Source organism: Balaenoptera borealis (assembly GCF_965194805.1).
Source record: "Balaenoptera borealis genome assembly, chromosome: 12".
Classification (NCBI taxonomy): domain Eukaryota; kingdom Metazoa; phylum Chordata; class Mammalia; order Artiodactyla; family Balaenopteridae; genus Balaenoptera; species Balaenoptera borealis.
The window spans coordinates 5094698-5119021 of record NC_138869.1 but is presented as its reverse complement, the minus strand read 5'-3'; the positions used below and the strand labels follow the sequence as shown (position 1 = coordinate 5119021).

The window sequence follows — 24324 nt, the reverse complement described above, 5'->3', positions numbered from 1 at the left end:
TTTAAAAAACAATTTCAATATCCTCAGAGACAGACGACATCACACACAGAATCAAAAACAGAGAGGGGCAAGCACAAAGAGCCTTGGGGATTTAAAAACCCGAGAGCACTCTTTTCTCAGACGCTGGTGGGAGCCGGCTCCCCGCCCCCCCGCCCCCGAAGGGCCAGGCCACCCACCCCCGCCTGGCCCGCCCCACCAGCACTCACACAGTCCACGTTCTCCGCCATGGTCAGGATGATGTAGTTCTTTCCGGCTAGGTTGCTCCAGTCTTTGCAGATCACCTGTGCAAAGAAATAGGAAGGGCATCTGGAGGGAGGGTGGACAGCACCCTGTGAGAAGCTAGGAGGGCGAGGCCAGGCACGGGTGTCACAGCTGGGTGAGAGCAGACAGCCTCCGGAAGGTGACATGCCCAGGACCCGGCCAAGGTTCACAAACCCGATGCCTGCAGGGAGTGGAGGCGGGAGCCGTGTCACAGGGGCCCGGCTGCAGGCGCCGGCCTAGAGGCTTTTGAAGGCAAACTCATGTGTAATGTTCTCAAGGGCAAACAGTAGCACGCCTGTGGGCCAGATGCACAGCTGACCACCTGGGACCCCTCCTCTCCTTCTGGCGTCGGGGTGGGCGGGAGAGGAGGAGAGCAGGGGCAACTGCACAGTGGTGGGGGCCGTGGAGGTGGGGCTGGCCAGAGCGCTGCCAGCACCCACCCTCGGCGGCTGGGACGAGCAGAGGGCACCCGAACCCATGACGACTGGGCGGGGGTGCCAAGCCTGTGCACCTCAGTGTGGAGAGGACGCCCACTGCTGGGCCACGAGCTGTGCCCCCCGAAGTTCTGCCCGGGATCCACCCGCTGTCCCGGGGCCCAGCAGAGCCCTCCCCATGCCGCGAGCTGGGCATGGCCGGGCAGCCCGCGAGCACCTTCACTTACCTGCGTGGAGTCCCAGGGTGTTCTAGACGGAGCGTCGGCGGTCTGCCCTTCCTGGGGCAGCTGGCTGAGGGTTTCTCGTCCCACGGCAGCAGAGGAAGGTGTCAGCTCCAGGTCTCCAGGGGCCAGTGAGAAAGAGGCTGAGGCTCCAGGGTGCGTGGGGTCTTCGTCTGAGGCCTCAGCCCCGCTGGGAGCTTCTGTCTGAGGGAACGAGGCCGGGGACGGTCCCTCCCCCGGCCGGCCGGCCAAGCCAGCTGTTCCCGCAGTGGCCTCCTCACTGGGCTCCCGAGGGGCCTCCAACTCTAGCCCGTGCCCTGCGGCTGGCAGCGCCGTGCCCCCTGCCCCCCAGTCGGCCACATCCTGACCCCCCAGGGTCACTGGACTTGGGGTGACTGTGGGCGGGGAAAGGCTCGGCTCCATGCTGCTCCCCACCTCCACACCCGAGGAGGCCTGGTCCCCAGACTCTTCGTGCCGGTGTTCGGGGGCCCCTGGGGTCTGGCTGCTGCCGGTGGGAGGAAAGCCGTGGACCTGACTTTGGGATTCTTCTTGGGACCTGGTCACAGGCAGCAGCTGCTCCTCCTCTTCCTCCTCTCCGGGGACCACATGCCAGGGTGGCTCCACCAGGCTCATCTTGGGCAGGGGAGACGGGAGGCTCGCCCCCTCTTGACTCTGGCCGGTATCCTCTATGGGACCAGCCTTCTCAGTCAGGTCTGGAAAACCGTAATCTACAGACAGAGATGGAGAGTTCATTCACGAGCTTCATCATTCGTTGATTTGCTGAGTACGTGCTGAACGGATGATAAAAAGAACCGTGAGACCCTCAGGGGAACGGGGGGGGAGGTTGGACAGTTGATCGTGTGGGAAAGGAGTGGGAAATAGGCTGGATTGGTGGGGACAGACTGGGGGGACAAAGACCAGGCTGGTCCTCACTTCCTTCATGGGAATAAAACAACACAAATCTGCCACTGAAGTCCCATGACCACGGGAAGGTGCGAAGCCTACACGCTCCCCGGAGGTGGCCCGCTAACATCTGGCGCACAGGGTCCCTAAGGTGCCTTGTCTGGGCTCTCCCCGGGAGACCCCATCACGACCCTCCACCCCTTTTCTAATGGGCTGGGGTGGGGGTCTTCCAGGTGAAACCCCCCAATGAGGTCTGAGAGCCCTCTGATCACAGATGACCACCACTGTCCCTAGCCAGTGCTCTTATTCTGTAAATCAGGTCCCGACTGGGAAATGGAAGATGCTGGGAGAACAGAGAGGGGCACTGGCTGAGCCCACCCAGCGTCTGGAGCCTTCCAGCACTCACGGGGCCACTGCCGGCGGGTGGAAGGGGAGGTTCCTCTCCCTGCCATCCCTGGAATGACACTCTGAAGTAGAATACGGAGGTCTCCTGGAGACCAGGACATCTGGCTTCTCAGCGCACCCCAGGCCCCGTCAGGATAATGACACGTGAAAAGCACAGACCAGTTTTGTTGGAAATTCATTCAAATATCAGAATCTATATCTAGGTAGCAACTGTTATTGGCTGCCATTTTGTTTCAAAATAATAAATATCAAAGACAGTTCTGAAATACTGCGTAGAACTGAGAGGGCTGGGAAAGGTCTAGGGTGGTGACTGAACTGCTCATTCTCCTCCTCCCAAATTTCTGTCATATGACAGAATTTTTTTTTTCACTGTCAAAATGAAAGTCTAAAAAATTTAGATAAATTTCTGGGAACATGGAAAGCAGATGAGATCATAAGATCAGATAATCCCTCAGCCAAAATAAACACAGGAAAAGTCAGCAGTGGAGGAGGGGGACTCTCTTTCCATCAGAATTAAGGAGAGAGAACTACTGCGGGGTTAGCAAGGACACAGAACAGAAAACTCAGGGAACACAAGATAGTTTTTAAAATTCTAATGAGTATCCTCAGAAAGACCTAAAAATATTGCATCCCTAAAATAAGAACAGGCTAATAAGAAAATCAAGTAATTTTTAAAAAAGAAAACTTCTTGGAAACTGAAACTCAATTGTTTAAATGTGAAAATTCGATAGAACAGCTAGAAGAAAAATCAAGGAAAAGTCATCAGAACAAAAGCAAAAGGAAAGAAAAGCTAAAAGATATAGGTGATCAATGTACGAAGTCTAGCAACTAGCTAATATGATTTTCAAAAAGATAGAAATAAAATGGAGAGAATAATAGCCAAACAAAGTTCCCAGGCCTCACAACATGTATCCTCATGTTGGAAAGGTAATAAACAAGGTGAATCATAAGAGACTCACACCTAGCCTCATTCCTAAGACAGTCCAACTCTCAGAGGGCTACCTATAAAGCAACAAGAAACAGATTATCAAATCATCATCAAGTTTCTAATTAATAACACTAGATTGCAGGAAGGGAAAATGTGTTCAAAATTCTGAGGGAAGCTTATTTTGAACTTGGAGTTTTATACCCAACTAAACTATCATTCAAATGTGATTACAAAATAAAGACACTGTCATGTATGTAAGGACTTAAAGGTTTTCTTATCCACAGATTCTGAGAGAATGAATTAAGGAAGTTCTCCAAGAAATCCAAAAAGACATGGGAAATCAAGAAATACAAGAGAAATGTCATGAAAATCAATCTCAGGACAGAAGCTGGGAAGCAGGCCTAGAGAGCAATTGTTCAAATTAGAACAAGGATCCAGAGGGCTCTAAGAATTATTACTTTTCATAAGAAAAAGTATGATTTTTAGAAGCTGATCACTGAACTCCCACTATAACATTTAAATGAATAATTAAAACAGTCCACCACCCCACTTTTGTTGTTAATTATACTCTTCAGGGCAGCAGAGACTTAGTAATTTAAGATCTTCCCCTCCTCCACCCCTGCACACACTCTGTAGGGAAGCTGACCTGTTCCCCACACAGAGCAGTTGGGCTGAGGCCTGCTGGTGGGACAGTGACCACAGAACTGCTGAGGAAACCCATGACAGCCCCTAAAACTGAGCAATCTAGTACCACCTGTACAAACATGGAAGAACAGTCAAGATTCACAAGACATTTGAGGAAAGCCAGGCTCAGGAAAAAGCATGAGGGTGAGAAAGCAAAGCAACTGGCCTCTGAGAGAAGGGCTAATCTTGTCAAAAAAAGAAGCACTTTGAAGAACTGATCATTAACATCTTCAGAGATTCAAGAGACAATTATACCATAAAACAAGAAGAACAAAAATGTTTTACTTCAATAGAAGTAAGAACTTTATAACAGACCTGTTTAAAATTGAAATGCAAAATAAAAACATGACTGAAATGGGCTGGCTGACCACCTGGCGGGAATCTATGTAACAGAATGTCAGATGGGTGTTTGGGCAATAAAACATACAAAAAGCCCTTACAATCGTGCAATTTCATTCTTAGAGGATTAATCTGACAGCAATGCACAAGAATTAGATGAAGGAGGGGATGGAAGAGAGCAGAGAAGAGTTAGGGGCTTGTCACAGTGGATCAGGAGAGATAAATGGAGTGACAATAGTGGAAGTGACGAGAGAGGAACGGATGCAAGAGCTGGCCCTGGGGCAGAGGCAGCTGGCTAACGGGAGGAAGTGAGCACTGTGGGAAGAGCCATTCCATTAACAGAAACAGTGAAATCCAGAGGCAAAAAGCACTGGAAACCCTCAAGAAGCACTGTAAATAGCCAGCAGCTCAGAGAGAGCCTGGACCGTGGCAGAATGGCAAGGCACTGACCCACAGAGTCCCACTGGGGCGGGACAGTCCCCAAGGGGCAAGCTGACCAGACAACCCCTCTACTCACCCTGATGCTGACACATGCCAAACACAGGGGTCACAGTGGTCATGCTGTTGGTGACATGATCTGGGAGCCAGAAGGCTTGCCACCACCTTGCTTGTCTGAGCAACGGCAAATTCCTCAGCTACCCTGGGCTTCAGTTTTTCCTGAGACAAATGAGGATGCCCATGCCTAGATTTCTAAGATTCTTTCTAGCATGGATATTCTAAGCTTTGGAGACACTTTTGACAAATGTGTCTTATACAAATAATATTGAAAGCAACCACTCGTCTACTGTCCTAAACAGAATAAAATAGGACTCACTAGGTTACAAGCTCCTCTGGACAAGCAGGGGGATCTTCTTCACCTGTGTCCCCAGCACCTAACACATAGCCTGGCGAAGCGGACAAGAGAGCAAGGCCTGCTCGCTGAGCCCGTCTCCCACCTTCCACCTCCCACACCCAGGGTGTCCCCACAGGGAGAGAACAGGGCCTCCAGTCACGATGCAGAGTCTCCTTTACAATCTGTGTCAGCTCCTCTCCCCTCTCCCTAAATGTGACCACTTCCAAACCATCCGCCCTGGACTCACAATTTCTGCACTTCTTTCTCAGTGAGTTCACTGTTTCTGAAGACTTTATCTATTGCCTCAACACTAAAGTCTCCCAAATTGACATCTCCCAGCAAGCCTCCACCCTCTTCCAGCCTCTCGTCTCTGGTGACTGGACAAATCACTAACTGATGCTCACTGGTGCTGGGAATCAGCAGAATTTTCTTTTTCTACTTTTTTTTTTTTTTTTTACCACCTCTCAGCATCCAAAATTATTCCTTTCCCTTTTACTGTGTGATTTCAGTTTCACTGCTTATGAACTGTATGGCCTTGGACACGGAACCTAACGTCCATGTGCCTCCTCTTCTTTACCTGTAAAAAACGAAGAGTACGCAGCACATAGGGCTGTGGTCTGGATTCAGTGAGATGAACCTGGGCACCACCAACAGTACAAACACCCCGTTAATTTGAGCTCTTCCTCCACTACCAACATTAAAGGAATGGTCATATTGTTAAATCATAAGAGAAAACAGCAGCACTCTGGAAGTGCGCTCCACAAACGAGGAGCACAGTAAACACCTGAGTGGTAAGCCAGGATCCAGGAAAGAGGGCCAGGCAGGAAATGACCAATCGTCTATTGACAAGCCTGCATATGATCTGAATATGGGAAATGCCTCCTACACCAGAAATGAGAACTAATGGGAGGCCCACCGGGGGCATAGACTATGGAAGTATGATAGGAGGTGACACAGGGGCGGCTGGGGGACAGACCCTGGTGGGATGAAAACGGGGGTCCCAGGGGAGTGGACGGTGGGACTGGATCCAAATGTGAATGCAGACTAACAAGCAAAGAAACTGAGCCTTGTCCAAGAGTAACCGCGGTCTGATGAATTGAGAAAGGAAAACCGTGTATGACATTCCTTCCAAAAATGCAGAACCTGAATCTAATTATGGGGAAACACTAGACAAACCAAAATTGAGAAGTATTCTACAAAATAACTGGCCTGTCTCCTTAAAAAAACAAACATCACAATCATGAAAGACAGACTGGAGTGTTCCAGAATAAAAGATACAAAAGACACATGAGAACTAAAGGCAGTACATGATCCTGGACTGAACAGTGAACTGGAAACAGTAACTTTTTTTTTTTTTTTTTTTTGCTACTAAGGACTTTGCTGGGAAAACTGGCAAAGTTTGAATAAAGTTTGTAGTTATATAACAGTATTGTATCCATGTCAATTTCCTGATTTTGATCACTGTACTGTGGTTTGGTAAGAGAATGTCTTTGTTAAGAAATACACACTGAAGTACTTAAGGGTCAAGGGGAATTTTGCCTGCAACTTACTGTCAAGTGATTTAGGAAAAACTCTTGTCTATACGTCCATATATACATACACAGAATAACAAAGCAAATGTGACAAAATGTTAACAATGGGGGATCTAAGTGAAGGGTATATGGGAATTATTCTTGTAAGTTTTCTGCAAATATAAAGTTACCCACCAGAAAACAGAGAAGGCAGGGGACAGGGCAGGCTATGTGGACTAAGAGTTTCAGACCTCCAGGAGAAAGGAATACAGGTGCCACAAGGCAGGTGAACAATCCCAGTGGGGAAGGAGGGGAGCGTTCGTCCCACTCAGGTGTCCACGGGAGGAAGACCAAGATTCCAGAGATTAGCGACCTTGGAGGAGTGAGGAAGCCTCAGCACTCATCTTGCAGGGACCAGGAGTAAAATGACAATGGAGGAAAAGGAGACGGATGGAGATGGGCAGAGTGAAGAGGCAGGAGGAGAGGACTAGTGGGAGGAGGGAAGAGAGGACCGCAGGGAGGGGGAGGAGGGGACCGGAGGGAGGGGGAGGAGGAGGCCGGAGGGAGGGGGAGGAGGGGACCGGAGGGAGGGGGGAGGAGGGGGCCGGAGGGAGGAGGGGAGGACTAGAGGGAGGTCGTGGAGAAAATGCACCAGAAATTGCAGGATGACGGGAGGGAATGGGTCTCCTCCCCAGGCAAGGCGGCCCCTGCCAGCGCTCCGGTCTCCAGGAGCAGCATCAAGGATGGCCTGATGCCCCAAATCCTGGACACCGGACCAGAGACCTGTGCACTGACAGCCCCGTGGACACGGACAGTGGTGCTCCATCCTGCTAAGAGCCCAGGCTTTGCCCTCCTTTTCCACCTGCTTCAGGCGTCAGAGTAGGGCTCCACAAACCCCAACAGCCTGTCAGGGACAAACACACCACATATCTGGACACAGGTGTGAGCAGGCAGAGATGCCCAGGAGACATGTTCGAGACAGCCTGAAAGCGAGTCAAAGCCTGTCCCTGTGCCCCAGAGGGCGGTCACAGCGCAGGCAATGGAGAGACAGTAAAGGTCCCTCACAGAGCAGGTCCCCCAGGCGGAGGTTCCAGCTTGGCCTCAAAGGGTGGAGGGTCAAGGAGTGGCCAAGCTGCCCGGGGCTCAGCCAATCAGGTGCCCTCACTATCCCTGAGATACCAGAGGCCCACCTGGGACCTCGTCCAACGCACCCGCTCCCATTAGCTCCCCTGCCTGAAACACCGGCCAACAGTGCGGGGAGCAGCAGCACCCCCAAGTGGCTTCGCTGGAAACGACACCTTCCCCAGAGCGCTTCGGAACATCAGGCCTGCACATTCCAGAGTGGGGCCCTGTGACATCAGCAGGCCCACAGCCCTGCTTTCACAGATGCAGAGCAAAGCTCAGAGAAGGGATGACACTTGCTCTGCGTGGTGAGGCCCAGACCTGTTGCAGCTGTAAAGCTGCCAACCTCAGGTTCTCGTGTGGTCGAAGCCAGTCTCTCAAGACACGTTCCCGGTCAGCCAGGCAGCGCCAGAGCTAGCTTCAGCTGACGCAGCGGCATCACCCCCTTGGTCCCGATCCTCTGAAGCTGGGCTTCGGTCACCAGCCTGGGTGACATGTAAGAGCCAAGGCCAAGCTTCAGAGTTCTGCAAGCGGGGCTGGAATTCTGGGTGACCGGCCCGGGGGCTCCGCAAAGCCACCGCTCTGGAACGTGAGGCTAAAATGAATGACATAAGGGATGCACAACCCTGGGCCCACAGAGGCACTCTTTCCTCCCCTGAAAGTCACCTGCAGGTTCTGCATCCCAGAGCTCAGCACACAGCCAGGCACACCGGTGTGTGCTCAGGTGTAGTTGCGGCGGGACCCCGAGGAGTCCAGGGTCCTGACAGCAGAAGAACCTGGGAGGTTCCCTGACGGGCCTTGGCCCTTGGCCGAGGCATGATGGCATTGCTATAAGTTACTTTAATGGTGACTCAATAGAGCGAATTTCTTATTTATCTTTATTCCAACACAAATAAAATTGTACAGACTGTAAATGGCAGAATTATGTATGTATGTATACATAATATGTATACATATTATGTATGTACGCATAAGGGCAAATTATTCAGAAGGGAATTTTTAGACAACGTCTAGAAAGATGGGCTGCAGTCTTCTTCAAGAACATGTCTTGGCCTCCTTAGGGAGACATTTCTGTGTCATTGGCTTTTTTTCTCCCCAATTTCCTTAAATCCAACTGGGATGGTTCGCTTACAACTTAAGCCCATTTCTGTTTTATCTGCTAAATGAGGAGAACCTGGGAAGCATCTTCCTCAGGGGGAAAAATCCCTACATATTCTCTTAGTTGCCCCAGTTTAGCCTTCTTTTCCTGGGGCTACATAACCGTAATTATTCCTTATTCTCAACCCTTCCCCTTGTCATTTATCTCCTCTTGTGAAAATTCTGGATTCGCCAGTTTTAAGGGTGGTCATGAAATCAAAAGAGTAGGCATGCAGTAAATGTCTGGTGAAGGGACTGTTAAACACTGAACACGACTGACGAACCGGAGGCTAACAGATCAGAGGGTAAAGGAAGATCTCTTAACTCACCCAGCGTCGGCACTTAAGCTGCGTCTAGGCCTTTTTGTTTTTCTCTTAATCTCACTACAGTGCTGGTTTTTGTTCCCTAAATAGATCATGTCGCATTTTTTTCCTCCTAATACTTCACCCCAGTTTTGTAGGTCTTTTTCCCTTTTTGTCAAGGTTGCACTGGATGTTATTTCTGCCTTCCAGGGTGGTCATCCTCTCATGTGACCTTCGGCCTCAGCTGAAACGGTAATGAACTGATTCCTCTCTTTAAGACAAGGAATTAAAACAGGCATCAGGGCCACTGGCCTTGAAAGATCACTTTAAACATCCCTTTAGGTTAATGTCAAATCACTGAAAATTGTCCCCTGAGTGCAACACGCAAGCCAGTTATTCAACTGAGTGTTAATATTTACAAAAACATTCACAAAATTCACAATAGATTTGTATAAAACAGAGGTGCAAGGGAAGCTTTCAGTAAATTAAACATGACTTTTTAATGGTCAACCTCAGTAGTCATCAAAGAAATGTAAATTAAACCAGATGATAAACCTTTTGGACTACCAACCTGACAACATAGGAGTGCATTTAAGGACCATACTCGGTACCGGATGAGCGCGGGAACAGGCACTCCACCTGCTGCTGATGGGAACAGAAATCGGGCCACAGTCTGGAGGGGAAAGCATGAACAAAAAGCTGTGAAGGGCTTCCCTGGTGGCGCAGTGGTTGAGAATCTGCCTGCCAATGCAGGGGACACGGGTTCGAGCCCTGGTCTGGGAAGATCCCACATGCCGCAGAGCAGCTGGGCCCGTGAGCCACAATTACTGAGCCTGCGAGTCTGGAGCCTGTGCTCCGCAACAAGAGAGGCCACGATAATGAGAGGCCCGCGCACCGCAATGAAGAGTGGCCCCCACTTGCCACAACTAGAGAAAGCCCTCGCACAGAAACGAAGACCCAACACAGCCATAAATAAATAAATAAATAAATAAATAAATAAACCAAAAAAAAAAAAAAGTAAAAAAACACATGTTGCTAGGCTCTACCTAAAAATAAAAAAAAAAAGCTGTGAAGACAAACATCCTGATCCTGTCACTTGTCTTCTAGAAACGCACTCTAAGGAAACAATTAAGGAAGCTCATGATGATTCAGTGTCAAGGATTCCCGTCAGGGCACAGCTCATGGGACAATCCTGCTTTCACATGGCAGGGGGCAGCCCGTCCACACTTGGGATGCCAATTCGGCCTCAAAGCTGAGGCTGGAGAACTGTGTCTACTGCCTGGGAAAGATGTGCGTAAGTGAAACCGCAAGATCAGTACCCTCGGATTCCATTTTTCATAAAGGCATATTTTATCTGTTTTCTATATGGGTAGAAAGTCCAGTAAGAGACACACCAAAATGTTACTGTTCCCAAACTCTGGGTTGATGATGGGGTTATGAATTTTTTTTTTTTTAACTTGTTGCATGTTTCTGATTTTCATACAATGATACTACTAGCGTAAAACAAAAATATGGGGCTTTTTTCGTTTCCTTTCTTTTTTTGGTGTCCAGGTGAAGTGCTACTGTCAGGAAACATGCCTGAAGTGTGGGCAGTGACCCGGAAGGTCAAATCATTGCATAACAGATATGACCCAACAAGACCGCTGTACTGAAACCATTTCCACACCCCAGCAGACAGCTGCTCTGATGATCTGGTTTCCACAAATTCACTCCAGGCGAACAGTAACTGAAGTGCTGTGAGGGAGGAGCTCACACAGAGAAGGAGCGGGTCCTGAAGCAGAGACCTCAGAGCTGAGAGCCGCTCTGCCATCACTCACCTGCACAACCTCAAACCACCCATAAACCTCCCTAAGCCAGTCGCCTCTGCCATGAGACAGTAATACTCAGGCTGCTTTTAAGGCTGCATCAGGTCGCCGTGAGGGAAAAAAGAACTGTATGTGACAATGACTGAGGAAACATAAGCACTTAGGAATGTCCCTACTCAAGGGCATCATTTCATCCCCCTTTCTGTTAATGGCACCTTGATTCTCCTCTGGGGGGCCCTCCTCCCCTCTTCTTGGTCCCGGAGTGTGGGGCCGTACCCCCTGGCTTCAGGGGGCTTGGGACCCAGATTAGACCAGACCAACGAGCCTCCACCTGAGTCTTCCCCAGAAGTGCTGGGGCTGCTAAGTGACAGGAGGATGAGAGCAGAGTGATGGAGGGCCTCGCTCAGCTACCACACAGAACGACCGCCTAAGAGTGAACCGACGAGGGGACGCAAAGCACGATGGGCTGAGACAGCTTCTGACGCCGTTTCAACACCTGGACCCCACCTGCCTGGGCCGGAAACCGATCCCTTACAAGCCGATACACACCCCTCTCTCACACAGGTCTGCGGGCCTGTTTGAGTTGGGTTTCTAGAACGTGCCAACCCCAAAGAGTTATCTCTTGTCCTGTAGAACACTAATTAGCTTGCTCACTAGGAAGATGAAAGCTGCATGCAGAGAATGTTACTAAGGAGACTGGAAAGCGAAAGGGGTGAGGCGGCAGCAGGACAGTTTTGAGATGGAGAGGTAACCTGGGAAACTATTCCTAGTCACTAACAGTTTCCTAGTCACTAACAGTTTTCCATGAATTAACTGATCAGGCTTCAGGCTGGCTGGATTAGCTGGCAGAGTGGTGATTTATGTTCCATTTCTTTTCCCTACTTTGTAGACACCACTCTTCCCACCCGAAATGTCAGAGAATCATAATATTTTAAAGCTGGAAAAGACTTCAATCTATCACTCCCACGGTCTCACTTTCAGATGAGGAGACTGAAGGCAAGATTAGAAAAGGGACCCACACAAGGTCACGGCCCTCATCACTGGCCAGGCAGCTGCTCTGCCGTCGGGCCCCCAAGGATTGCTGCTACAGGAGGAGAAGGCGCCAGCTCCAGTTCTTCCAGGCCCAACGAACTAGAATGAGACGCAGAACAGAGCTCCAGTGACAATCAGAGGCACTGGTTCCTCTCTGACACACACCACCCATGTGCTCTCAGGGCAAGACCTGCTCGGGAGGCCCTGATCCAGACTCAGCTCTGCCGCACACAAGCCGTGTGACCTTGGGCAAAGCTAACAAGCTTTCTTGGCCTCAGTTTCACCACGTGTGAAGCAAAGACAGTAACTGCTGCCTTGCTGACCCCACAGAGCGGCTGTGAAGTTCGGTGAGCTAAGCAAAGAGAAAACGCTATGAAAAAATGGCGGTAACTCCGACACAAAACCTAAGACGTTACTGCTGGTCTCTAGTAAAACTGCTGAACTGAGAGGCAACACAACAGAAAGAGCCAAGGCTCTGGAGTCTGACAACTCGGGTTTGAATTCTGGTTCTTACGCTCATGGAGCTGTTACCCAAACTCCACAAGCCTCAGTTTGTCCACTGGTCCAATGGGAGTAACAATACAGACTTAACTGTTTCTCTGAAGATTAAAGGAGGGAACACTCTACAACACCTGACTTGGCGCCTGGCGCAACTCGGCATTCAATTCCCAGGTCGGATGTCCTCATTATTAAAGGACCCGCCCCGAGGCTGGACCGTCGGCAGCACGGCCCCCAGCTCTCACAGCCACTGCTGCACGGAGCGACCCCCGTCCCCAAGGGCCTGTTAGGTTGGCACTGAACTCTGGGCAGACTCCCCACCCTGGCAGGCCCTTTGCAGGCCTCTCTCTTTGTCCCCCCGACCTGAGCAGCAAACGCCACGAGCGATGCCCTCCTTCCTCCGAGACCCCTGGCGGGAAGCCTCTGACTTCCCCGGTTGGGGGCAGAGGGCGGGAGGAGGGGCACACAGGGTCCCTTCCTGTACACACCAGCCCCACAGCCCGAACACTCGGCCTCTGTCGCGTCCTCAGAGCACAGCGACGGGTGCTGTGAGAAGACGGAGGCAGGAATGAGCAGGCTGACCTCAGGGCCGTCGCCAGCACAGGGACGTCCCCACTGGCGGATGAATTAGGAAAAGGTGTGCCTTCCATCCAGCCCAGGGCCTGGTGAGAGGTACACAGACTGGACTTCAGCCCCTGGGCCAGGGCACCACCAGCCCAGCCACCTGCAGTGGCCCCGTCACCTGGGGAGCTGGAAGAGCCTCTCAGAGGCCGCAGCTCTCCAGATAAGTGCTGAAGCAGGACACAGCCCAGCAGGCAGTCGGGGTGGAGAGGAACACGCTCAGCAGGTGGGACAGGGTGTAAGGGCGTCGTGGGCTTGGGGGATGGGCCTGAGCCACTGTCAGTAAGAGAACACTGATTCTCAATGCAGCCCCATCGCGCACCAGCGGTGACCTTGGGCAAAGCACTTAGCGGCCCTGTGCATCAGTCCCACGTCTGCCATGCAGGGCGGACAACAGGCTAATGAGACGACGCAGTTGCAGGAGGGGAGGAGATGGGGCCGGGGGTAAGGCTGGGCTAGACTGTCAAGGGCGTTTTCTGCAGCGCTAAGACGTTTGGCCTTTATTCCCTGGCCCCCTTTCTGCACACATCTCCTCGGGGTGTTGGAGAAGACTGAGCTGAGGAAAGGGCAGGACGGTGGGCAAACAGAGCAGCAGGAAAGGAGCAAAGACGGAGCCCTCCCCGCCCCCCTCACCAGGGCATGCACATCCCCAACCATCAGGCGTGAACAGCAGACACAGGAAACACACCCGCATGGAGCTGGCATGAGGACCTGGTCACACTCAGTGAGCCCCAGAGAAGCCACGGGGAGAAGAGAAACGACGTGAGAGAAAAAGAAGGGGGGACGCACGGGGGTGGGGCAGTGGGCAGACTAAACGGAGCCCGTCCAGGCCCAGGAGCACCCCACTGTGATCCGAGGACAGGCGGCGCACAGCTGCTGCCTCCAGACCGAGGCTCTCGAACGACGACGGCTACCCTCACACTAAAATCCCAAGAGTATGGACAAAAGGGAAGACCCCAGTACACAGCACTGTCTAGCGCGAGGGGAAAGTGCACTTCTTTTCAACGAGGAGAGGACAGATTTATCAGGAACGCTGCTGTAGCTATAGGCCTGCTCTCCGGGGAGATGAGCTCGATCATCACCCTACACCACAGCGCAAACAGACGACAGCTGGCAGAAAGAGTTACAAGTAAAATTTAAGCTGAAAAAGAATACAAGAAATAAAGGAGCATCTATCTCATGGAGGGAAAGGCTTTTCTAAACATAAAGAAAAACACATAAAAACATTCCAAAAGAAAGGTTGTCAAAGCTTATAAAACTCTTCACTTATGTATGTCAAATATTACTATAATAAAAATAAAATTAATTACTAAACTGGAAAAAATTTTTCTATTTTTGTCAAAGAAAAGGTTAGTATCCTCTTTATAAGAAGATTTGTACTGTGATAAAAAAAATTAAAGCCTCAATAGAAAAAAAAGGAAAAGTAATAATAACAGCTAATATTTTCAGAGTACTTAACGATGTGTTAAGCACTTTAAACGTACTATTGCATTTAAACCTCACGACACTGTGATACTATTTCCTACAAGACAAAACTGAGTCTTAGGTTGTTACCTGCCAAATATCACATAGCTATTGAATAGTAGTGCTGGAACTTTGGAATCTGCCCAACTCCAAAGCTTGCTCTTAACTGCACTTGCTTCAAATAAAAAAAAACGATAAATGGTCACAATGAATATAATATATTCAGTGTGTATGGGTTTCACTTACACATGCTTCAGTTAAAATTTACTAGTAATCAAAGGCTATTATAATTTTGCCTATCAAATTGACAAAAATCTCCAAGTGACAAAATTCAGTGATGGGAAGGGGTCAAAATCTGGCACTCATTTCCCTCTCTGACGGGTACGCAAACTGGAGCAACCTTTCTGGAGGTCACCTGGGAAATACTGAACAAGCGCCTGTGCAAAGATTCCCATCCTCTGTGTCAGATACACCCCACTCCCAGGCGCACTCCCCACCCTTCTCCACCCCATCCTCTGCCCGGGGACCGACCCAGTGAATCACATGAACCGGGCCACATCCCTGCTTCCTGACCGGACTCCTCCACAGAGGCAGGGGAAGGAGAGCAACGGGGACCCTGGCAGGAGACGGGAGGAGCCAGAGGACGGGCATCTATCTTCCACTTTCTTCCCCGTCGCCTCACTGCTCGTGTCAGGACCACTGCTCCCCACCCCTCTGTCCTCACGGGCTCCTGTCATCTGTCCCTTTCTTTGTCCCTTGGGTGTGGGGCGCTGAGCGCTCCTCTGCTGGCAGCCCTGAACTCCTCTGGGTTTGCCATCCCCTGGTAAGTCCACTGGTCTATAAATAAACCTCCTTGGTCTCTTCTGGCCCCAGGCGCTTCGGGATCCGCGGGCCCCAGTGCAAACATGGCCAAGCCCGAGAACCACACCACGCACAACCAGTCCCGAAAATGCCACAGAAACGGCATCAAGAAACCCCGATCACAACGATACAAATCTCTTAAGGGGGTGGACCCCAAGTTCCTGAGGAACACACACTTTGCCAAGAAGCACAACAAGAAGGGCCAGAAGAAGATGCAGGCCAACAACGCCAAGGCCATGAGTGCACTGCTGAGGCTATCAAGGCTCTCGTAAAGCCCAAGGAGGTCAAGTCCAAGATCCCAAAGGGCCGCGCCCGCAAGCTCAGTCAACTTGCCTACACTGCTCACCCCAAGCTCGGGAAACGTGCTCGTGCCCACATCGCCAAGGGTCTCAGGCTCTGCTGGCCAAAGTCCCAGGCCAAGGCTGCAGCGGCAGGTGCAGCTGCGGCTCCAGCTCCGGCTCCCAAGGGTGCCCAGGCCCCCACAAAGGCTACAGAATGGAGGCCTTTATCTGCCAATGTGAGGACAGAAGGACTGGTGTGACCTGTGGGCTGCTGTCTGCACGGGGCTGGTGTCCTCCTGTGCTATTGGTACAAATAAACCTGAGGAGGATCTGTCAAAAAACAAACAAAAAAACAAACCACAACCTCCCTGGATTACCTTAGTTTGACTGTGTCTTCTGTTTCTGTGTGGGATGCTCATTGATACATCTTTAGACCTAGCAATTTTACTCTAGAAATTTATCCTAAGGAACAACCAGAAAAGTGCAAAAATATATAGAGATACTTGTAGCATCATTAAAACTGGAAACAAACTGAACAGTCAATAACAGGGAACCGTCTCATACTGAGGGTCATGATCCACACGAAGAAACACTAGGCTGTCACTGAAAACCAAGTTACAAAAGAATAGTTAATGATGTGAAAATAAATTTAAGAAATATTTTAAGTGGCAAAAATGATTCCCATTTGCATATAAGAGAGACTAGACGGATGTACCCCAAACTACTAGCATTAATTATCTTTCAGTTGTGATGTCATGGGTGGGTTTTCTTCCTTGTGTTGTTTTTGTATTTGTCATGTTTTCTACAGTCTTCATGTATTATTTTCGTAATTACAGAACATAAATCCAAAATACTATGTATTTGAAAAAGGAAAGTCAGTGCTAAATTCTGGAACAGCCCACCCCCATGCACGTGCACACACAGTTTGACAGTCCAGTGCTTAAAAACGGGCTCCGGCCGGCCAAGAACGTTCGCACAGCTGCCGTAGCTGGAAGCACGGCAAGCACGCTCTGCTGCACCTGCAACCAGCCCACAGCTGCGTGCGCCGCTGCTCCAGGCCTCGGGCTTGCTCTGTGAGCCAGACCCCAGCTCTGGTGCAGGGCCGAGGGAAGGGCACCTAGAATGCCTTGTGGGGCTCTGAGACCCAAGGAGGGACACGGGATCTGCTGACCTCCGGGAACCTTAAACAGAGACAATACAGCACAGAAGAGGGAAAAAACAAACAAAACCCGAGACCTTGGACAGACCTAGGCTTGAAATCAGGACTGATCATCTCGACAGCTGTATGACCTCAGGTGTGCTTTCACCTCTCTCAGCCTCGGTTTTCTGACGTTTAAGACAGGAATAACATTCTTTACCTCACAGCCTATAAGCATTACACTGAATTATATGAGCACAGAAGTAAATATTACAAAAGTAAAAAGGGCCTCCTGGGCCAGTAAGACCCTCAGAGCCCAGAGACCTGGCTTTGAGGTGCAGGTGGACAGCAGAGGGTGAAAGCGGGTCGGGAGGGAGAGGAGATGATCTGGCCGAGGAAAGGGCTGTTTGGCATTGTGCCAGGCCTCTTGGCGGCTGTGAGCAGCACACATCTTAGGGGAGAGCGCTACCTGCAGTGGGTCCCAGGTCCAGACTAGAGTCGTTCAGCACCTCCTCCTCTTCCCAGAAGTACTGCGGCGGCTGCAGGATGCGGGACTCTTCGCTCTCTTCGCTGGCGAAGCCAGAGCCAGGGGCTCCCAGGCCAGCCCCCAGTCCCATGGCCTCGCTGGGCTCCTCCGAGTCCAGCGGCTCCAGGCCAGTGGGCAGCAGGAGGTCCAGCAGGGAGGTGGAGGTGAGGCCCTCCGGGCCAGGCTCCTCGGACCCGGCTGCACACGTGACCAGGGATGCTCCTGCACAGACATGAAAGCCGGTGGTTAAGAAGGAAGGGCGGCACAGGGTTGAGACCCATCTCCAACAGCCAAGAGCCCAGGGGTGAGGGCGGGGCTTCGGGGACACTCCTGACGCCAGGGGGCTGCGAGGGGATTCTGAGATGCTGTACTCATCTCCAAAAGGCCAAACTGCTTAGCCTTCCTTCCCTGTAGCAGGGGCAAAGGGGAGACGGGGAGATGGGCGGGAGAGAGGGAGGAAACATTTGCCGAGTACCCACTCTCCACCACGCTGTGTGGGTGCAGGGCAGCGGAGAAGAGGCCCTGCTTCCCTGGACCTTGTGGGCACACTGTTCTGCAGGCTCCTATCCTAGGCTGAACATTTTCCAAAACTGCATTAAGAATGTGATCTGTGTTTCAGCAACACACAGTCTTTAAGACCATGTGAGGGACTTCCTGGTGGCGCAGTGGTTAAGACTTTGTGTTCCCAAAGCAGGGGGCCTGGGTTCAATCCCTGGCCAGGGAACTAGATCCCACATGCATGCCACAACTAAGATTTCATATGCCACAACTAAGGAGCCCAGGTGCTGCAACTAAGGAGCAGGTGAGCCACAACTAAGGAGTCCTCAAGCCACAACTAAGGAGCCTACGAGCTGCAACTAAGGAGCCCGCCTGCCTCAACTAAGACCCAGCACAACCAAATAAATAAATATTAAAAAAAAACAAAAAAAACCATGTGAGGTCACAGGTCAAACTCATCCAGAGCTGGTAATGATACGTCTGTTTGGAATCTTGGACCCCTCTCTCCTAATTTACAAAACAAACAAACAAAAAACAATAAAATAAAGGGCATCTTTTTTCCTTCTCTCTCACTCCCATTCACTAAGAACAGGAAACAGTCCTCTTTGCTGGTTTCACAACATCATTACTAATTACACAAATATCACTAACTTGCTGTTAAGTCTTCCAGAAAGTTGGGTCTCAGTCTCCTCATCCGAAAAATGAGGAAAGTGGGTGAAATGACCTCCAAATTTTCTTTTCCAAAACTAACATTCAATGATGCAGGAAAGAGGGAATTTCAGGACTTATTTCCTACTCTGCGCCTATAGCGCACTATGACGTGGCTGAAGAGCAGTTCATAGAAATTTTTAGTGATGTTTAATAATAAAAATAAACGATAACACTATTGGTGCCACGTGCTAAATGCTTTGTAAGCGTTATCTGAATTTTAATCCTTATAAGCACCTTATGAAGTAGTAAACCCTAAGCTTGGCGGGTGCCCGCACAATGAGTGGCCACTAAGGAAGACAAGGGCTTTTCAGACTGAGAAATGAGTTTCTGAGAACTCAAAAACAGAGAACGTGTCTGGGGGGGACGGAGCCTTCGTACACTACGCACCAGTTGGACAACACAGGACCACGAATATACTTCTTAAGGAAAGCAGTCCGGGGTAGAGGGAAACGGGCGTAACAAAATAACAAGTGTGCTGAAGAGGATTAAATAGGTCTTGAGATCAGACACAGCAAGAGCGTGTGGCGCAGGAAAGCGCCCTGGCTTCCCGGCTGAATGACTCCAGGAGAGCGTCTGCCCCACCGGCACCCTGGTCTCCTCATCTGTAGAGCAAGACAAGAATTCCTCCAGCCCGCAAAGGCCACCCAGTGGCCACCCAGTGGTCAGCTCCATGCAGCGTATAAACTGCACTGCAAAAAGCACACTGCAGTCTACAATCATAAGTATCACGAAGGATAGAGAACCGGGACACTCTCGGCCACGAAGAGAATGTTTAAGAACAACAATGATATCTTCAAAGGCATTAAAACAAAAGGTTGATGTGAATAATAAAGATCAGTTATTCTATGTGACTTCAAGGAAAAAACTAGGACTAATGGGAAGAAACATAGACGGCATCAGAGTCTCGAACAGCCTTTAACAAGAAGCTGGTGACGCGTAAGGTCACCTGCACCCACCCGCCTAACTCCTACTCCTGCTTCCACCCTCAGCTCGGAGCAGCCGCCCCGGCCCCTCGGGTCTCAGCTGGGCACCCACCACTACCATCGCCTCTGGACACATCACAGCACTTCCTCGCTGAACTGTAACAGACCACCTTACAGCCTCCCTCACTCAGCAGTGAGCACGGAGTCGAGCGTCCTGTGTCAGCTTCACCTTTGTCCTGCCGGGGCCTCGACAGTCTCTGAAATGTCACAGGAGCTCAAGACATGTTTGAGAGCGAATAAATCAACCCCCTCTGCTTTTACAGATGAGATAACTGAGGCCTCATGAGACTAAGGTCCAACAACCAGCCCACAGAAGCACTGTAATTAGCTGGTTTCTCCTCACTAAAAGGTCCTGCAGACGCTCCGTGAAGGAAGACCAGAAAGCTCCTCTTTATGTGCCCCTCTTCCAAAGGATAGGTAAGGAAGAGAGTACCCAGGATGGCACGGACGCCTCACAGGATTTAAGGAGCAAGGAAAGAGGCCAGACCTGAAGACTGAAGACACCCTCTCCTCCCAGCACTCTGCTCAGGGTCCCACGAGAAACCCAAACCATAGGGTGGCTCCTCTCCTGAAAGACCTCACGTTGGTAAAGTGGCCCCCTATATTTCACAAAGAAGCCCTTTTATTTCTATTTCTGCACGGACCCTATGTTTGGAAATAGTTCGTCGATCAACTGTACTCAGGTTAAGAGCTATTTTCTAATTTTTAGAAAGTTAGAATCATATAATATTGCCAATCAGATATGATGCCAATTAGGATCTACTTTGGTTTCAGGCAGGCGGCAGTACCTTACTGGAGCTAACATCTGCATCAGACTTCCACTGCTCAGAGGAATGCGGCCCCCCTGAGTTCCTATTCTGTGCCACGTACTGCGCCAGGCCCTCTCTGGAGACACAGAAATGAGCACAAGACAGCCTCTGCCCTCGGGGAAATAACCACTGTTTGGAAAATGTAATCCAAGTTTTATATAAAATACCAGCTGATACAACAGGTCTACTTTCAGACTTGGTATGCTCAGGGTTGGAGGAACCAAATTCTACAAGACAGTAATCTGGAAAAACTCATGCAGTCCAGGAAGAAAAAACTCAATTGATGAGAAATAATTAAATAACAAAAACTGTACAGGTTCCCAGGGCACCAGAGCAGCCGTCTTTGAGACGGCCAAGAGGAGAAGCTCCTTATCCACCTACTGGGAAAGACATTACTTAAGCCGTTTTAGAAAAGCACAATTGACTTTTAAGAATTCTTGGAAGTTTACCCTCCACAAAACCGCCGGAGGATCAAACACACTTTGCCTCGTCAAAACCCAACAGGTGTCTCTGCGAGCTGAACCGAGGTGTGATGGGAGAGGAGGAGTCGCAGCCGCGTGGGCCTCGGTCCTGCTGACCAGACCAGCCCGGACCGCAAGGAACCTGCATGTGCCCTCTCAGGGGAAGTCTGACCAGCAGTCCTGTTGACTTCCCACCTCTGGGGATAAAATACTTTTCAGTCGGTGAAGTTCTCTGCGCAGTGCACTGTGGTCCGGCGAATTCGCTGGGTCTATTCCCGACCATCTGCATGACTTAGGCGGGGTCCCCATTCTCTCAACCTCTCTCCTCCACCTGCCACAGTCCGTCCTTGTCTATCTTTCCCAACAGTCTGATAGGAATTAAAAGAGGTTCTGATAATTGTGCTGAAAAGCTGTGTGTGAAAAAGAGGAATCTGGTTTTTCATTCTTTCTGCGATAAACATTTCCATTTTCTTGAAGTTACTTTTCCCTCTGATGATTATTTTTTTTTATATAGACCTTGATATTTTCAAAAGCTTTCACAGTGGGTAACTATCTAGGTAATTACGAGAGATTACTTATTTTCAAGCTCGCCCACCAAAACAGTAGCTGAGACCTAACCATTCTGTGTGTAATTGCTTTCGCATTTAATGACTAATCTGCCTTGAGACCCCCACCTGATTTTAACTTTCAGAATTACACTCCTTGTGATTTTTTTTTTCCCTCTAGCACCTGTAATTTTCTGCTACTTCTATCACTCCCAGTGGAAAGGAGAGAAAAAGAAGGCACATGAAAAGGATTCCGGGATCAGCCTCAAAGAACTGAAAATCTGACCCAAACGAACTCAGAAAGAGGCGAACGAAGCAGGCTTATATCTTAAGGGGGTGGGGAAAACCAGGCCTCTCAATAATCCCCATGTTTTACCTCCCCTGCAATCTGCTCCTGATCCCAACACCCTTCTCTGATTTCCACCATCAGCCCACCCCACCCTTCCCCTAATCAGCAGCTCTGAAGTCCAGGGATCCCTCAGCCCTTGGCAGACACCCATTTGGGAGCTGCCCGGCAGCATCTGTCACGTGGCCCGCACCCTGGAGTGGCAGCTACAACAGAAATGGTCCAGCACCACCAACCTACCACACACACCTGGCTTGTGTGTCCTTGCAGGGTGCCCACACTATGGTGCGCAAGGGAGACACGCTGCTGGACACATGCCACCCAAGCACGGGGGTGATAACAGGCACATGGAGAGCGCGCCCCGGGGGCGGAGGCGGGAGGGGGGGTAGACGGAGCCAAGCTGCCCACGGTGATCCGTGGCTAGCCAGGAAGAGGCACCGTTAACAGCTGGGCATGGTCCTGACTCACTTCGCTGGCCAGTTCTGGGGTGGCTGCCACACAGAGAAAGAGTGGACAAGCGGTACTTATTTGGTGAGCCCCACCTTCTTCCAAAGAGGACTGAAGGTACGCAAGGACAGAGGTGGGGCAGCGTCTGAGACAAACACGGATGCCGTTTCTCATGCACATCACCTGGGTCCTTACTCATCCCGGACTGACGGTGCAGAAGGCGTCCCCTCGCTGAGCTGGGCGCAGGGACGCGCTCAGGGGCAGTGGCCCTTCCCCGGGATTTTGCACCACAGCCCAGGGCAGTGGCTGCTCTGCTGCCACCATCAAGCAGAGACCCCACCCCCGGGGCCGGGACACACACACACACACACACACACGTGTGCACCACGAGCCCGCGGGCTGCCTACGCGGGGAGCGCCGCGGGACGAGTCCGCTGGACGGGAGCCAATGCAGGCACCCGGCGGGCGGGCGGGCGGGCGGGACCGTACGCGCATGCACACACGTGCACACACATGCGCGCGGGCACACCCCCCCAACGCTTCCCCCGCCCCGGAGGGCTCGCCGCGCTGCCAGGCCACGTCCTCGTGCGACCCGCCCCGCACACGCCGCTCCGTGGCCGTGGCCTGTCTCCCCGCGCCCCCCCCTCGCCTTCACACCTGCCGTCACCTCCGCGCACGTGCCGGCACCGCGCTCGCCCCCCGCGGCCGTCACCACAGTCCGGGGCCCCGCGGCCCTATGTCGCCCGGACACGCACCGCGGGCCCCCGCCCCGCGCCGTCGGCAGCGCCCGGAGCGCGGACGGCCGCCCCGCCCCGCCGCCCGCCGAGACCGCGCGGCCCTTTGTTGGCGCGGAGCTGCCCAGCGCGCGCCCGCCGCCGCCCGCTCACCTCCGGCCAGCAGCAGCAACAGCGGCAGCGGCAGCGGCAGCAGCGGCGTCTGCCCCGCGGCCCTCAGCAGCCGGCCCATGGTGCCGCGTCGCCGCTCCGCAGCCGCCTGGGCTCCTCAGGGCCGCGCGGGCGGCGGCGGCGGCGGCGGCGGCGGCGCGCGCACGCCCATTGGTCTGCGTGGCCGTCACTCGCCCCGCCCCTCCGCCCGCCACTGGCCAATCAGCGCCGCGGAGGCCGGGGGCGGGGCCGCGACGCCGGCGCCTCGCGCCTCGCACCTCAGACCTCGCGCTTCTGAGGCCCGCGTCCACCTGGCGCCCGGATCGTGGAGGAGGGGCGTGGCCTCAGCGCTGAAGGCCGCGCTCGCGAGACTATGCGCGGACCCGGCGCGGCAGCGGTCGCCCACCTGTGCGCCCCGGGCCCCATCGCAGCGCGGGTCCTCAACTTCCATGAGGGGTTGGTCCCTAGGCCGCGCCGGTGGACACAGGGCTCATTAACCACAGCCAGAAACGCATGCCTTTCTAAATAACTCTAGGATTGGGGGGTAAATCACAAGATAAATGTTACTTTGTTTATAAATTAACGACATTGAGAACGTTGCGTATCAAAATCCGAGGGGTGCAGCCAACAGTTCACAGAGGAGAGTTTATAGCCACAAACACATTTATTAGAAGACAGACAGTAAAAGTAAGCGAATTAAGTATTCAACTTAAGAGGCTTTAACACACACCTACACAGAGGAATCAGTAAGTTTCTATCGTTGAAATAACAAAAACCCAGTAGAACTGACTGCTAAAAGCCTGAGAAAGATGAATAGAGCACACAAATCTTTAGCATCCATAAAAGGACATAAGTGAATACCATTAGGAATGAAAAAGGGAACAAAACTACAAAAAGACGATTTTAAAATTATAAGCAAAACTTGACACATATCAATACAAAATTTAAAATCTAATTGAAATGGATACTTTTAAGGAAAACACAAATTACTGATTCAAGCAGTAGAAAAGCTAAACAACCAACAATGGGGAAAGATAAAAAGATAATTTAAAACATCTCCTCTTAAAAAAGACATATCGCTCCTTTGGAGTGAGTGCATTCTGTCAAACCTTCAACAAATAAACTCCGCCTGAACAAAGTTAGAAAGCTTCCCAATTCACTTTATGAAGTTGGAATAACACAAATAGAAAAAAAACCCTAAGCCAATCTTACTAAACACAGATGCAACTTTCACAAAAAAATATGAGCAAGGTGATTGCTGCAATGTATTAAATATGTTAATATGTCATGATTAAGTGGGGCTTACCCTAGGGATGCAAGATTGGTTGAGTGTTAG

The 24324-nt window shown here is 51.2% G+C and overlaps 1 protein-coding gene and 1 pseudogene across 6 annotated transcripts in view; one reads left to right on the top strand and one right to left on the bottom strand.

Moving 5' to 3' along the window:
* The window catches only part of PODXL2 (podocalyxin like 2), a 32818-nt gene extending 9683 nt beyond the window's left edge, over window positions 1-23135 (bottom strand). The window contains exons 1-5 of one of the 5 annotated variants that reach the window (XM_082345248.1): window positions 20980-21117; window positions 17249-17527; window positions 1352-1644; window positions 923-1120; window positions 207-281 (exon numbers count right to left, since the gene is read on the bottom strand). In XM_082345248.1, the coding sequence (XP_082201374.1) occupies window positions 207-281; window positions 923-1120; window positions 1352-1644; window positions 17249-17527; window positions 20980-21076 (942 nt within the window). In that variant the 5' untranslated portion in view covers window positions 21077-21117. Of the gene's footprint in view, window positions 1-206; window positions 282-922; window positions 1645-2225; window positions 2274-17248; window positions 17528-20979; window positions 21124-22991 lie in introns of those variants that run through there. The other 4 variants (XM_082345246.1, XM_082345247.1, XM_082345245.1 and 1 more) reach the window with 4 other exon arrangements.
* Window positions 13901-15995, top strand: LOC309607120 (large ribosomal subunit protein eL29 pseudogene; annotated as a pseudogene). Its single transcript has one exon. The product of its transcript is annotated as a large ribosomal subunit protein eL29 pseudogene (transcript).
* Window positions 23136-24324: the final 1189 nt, after the last annotated feature.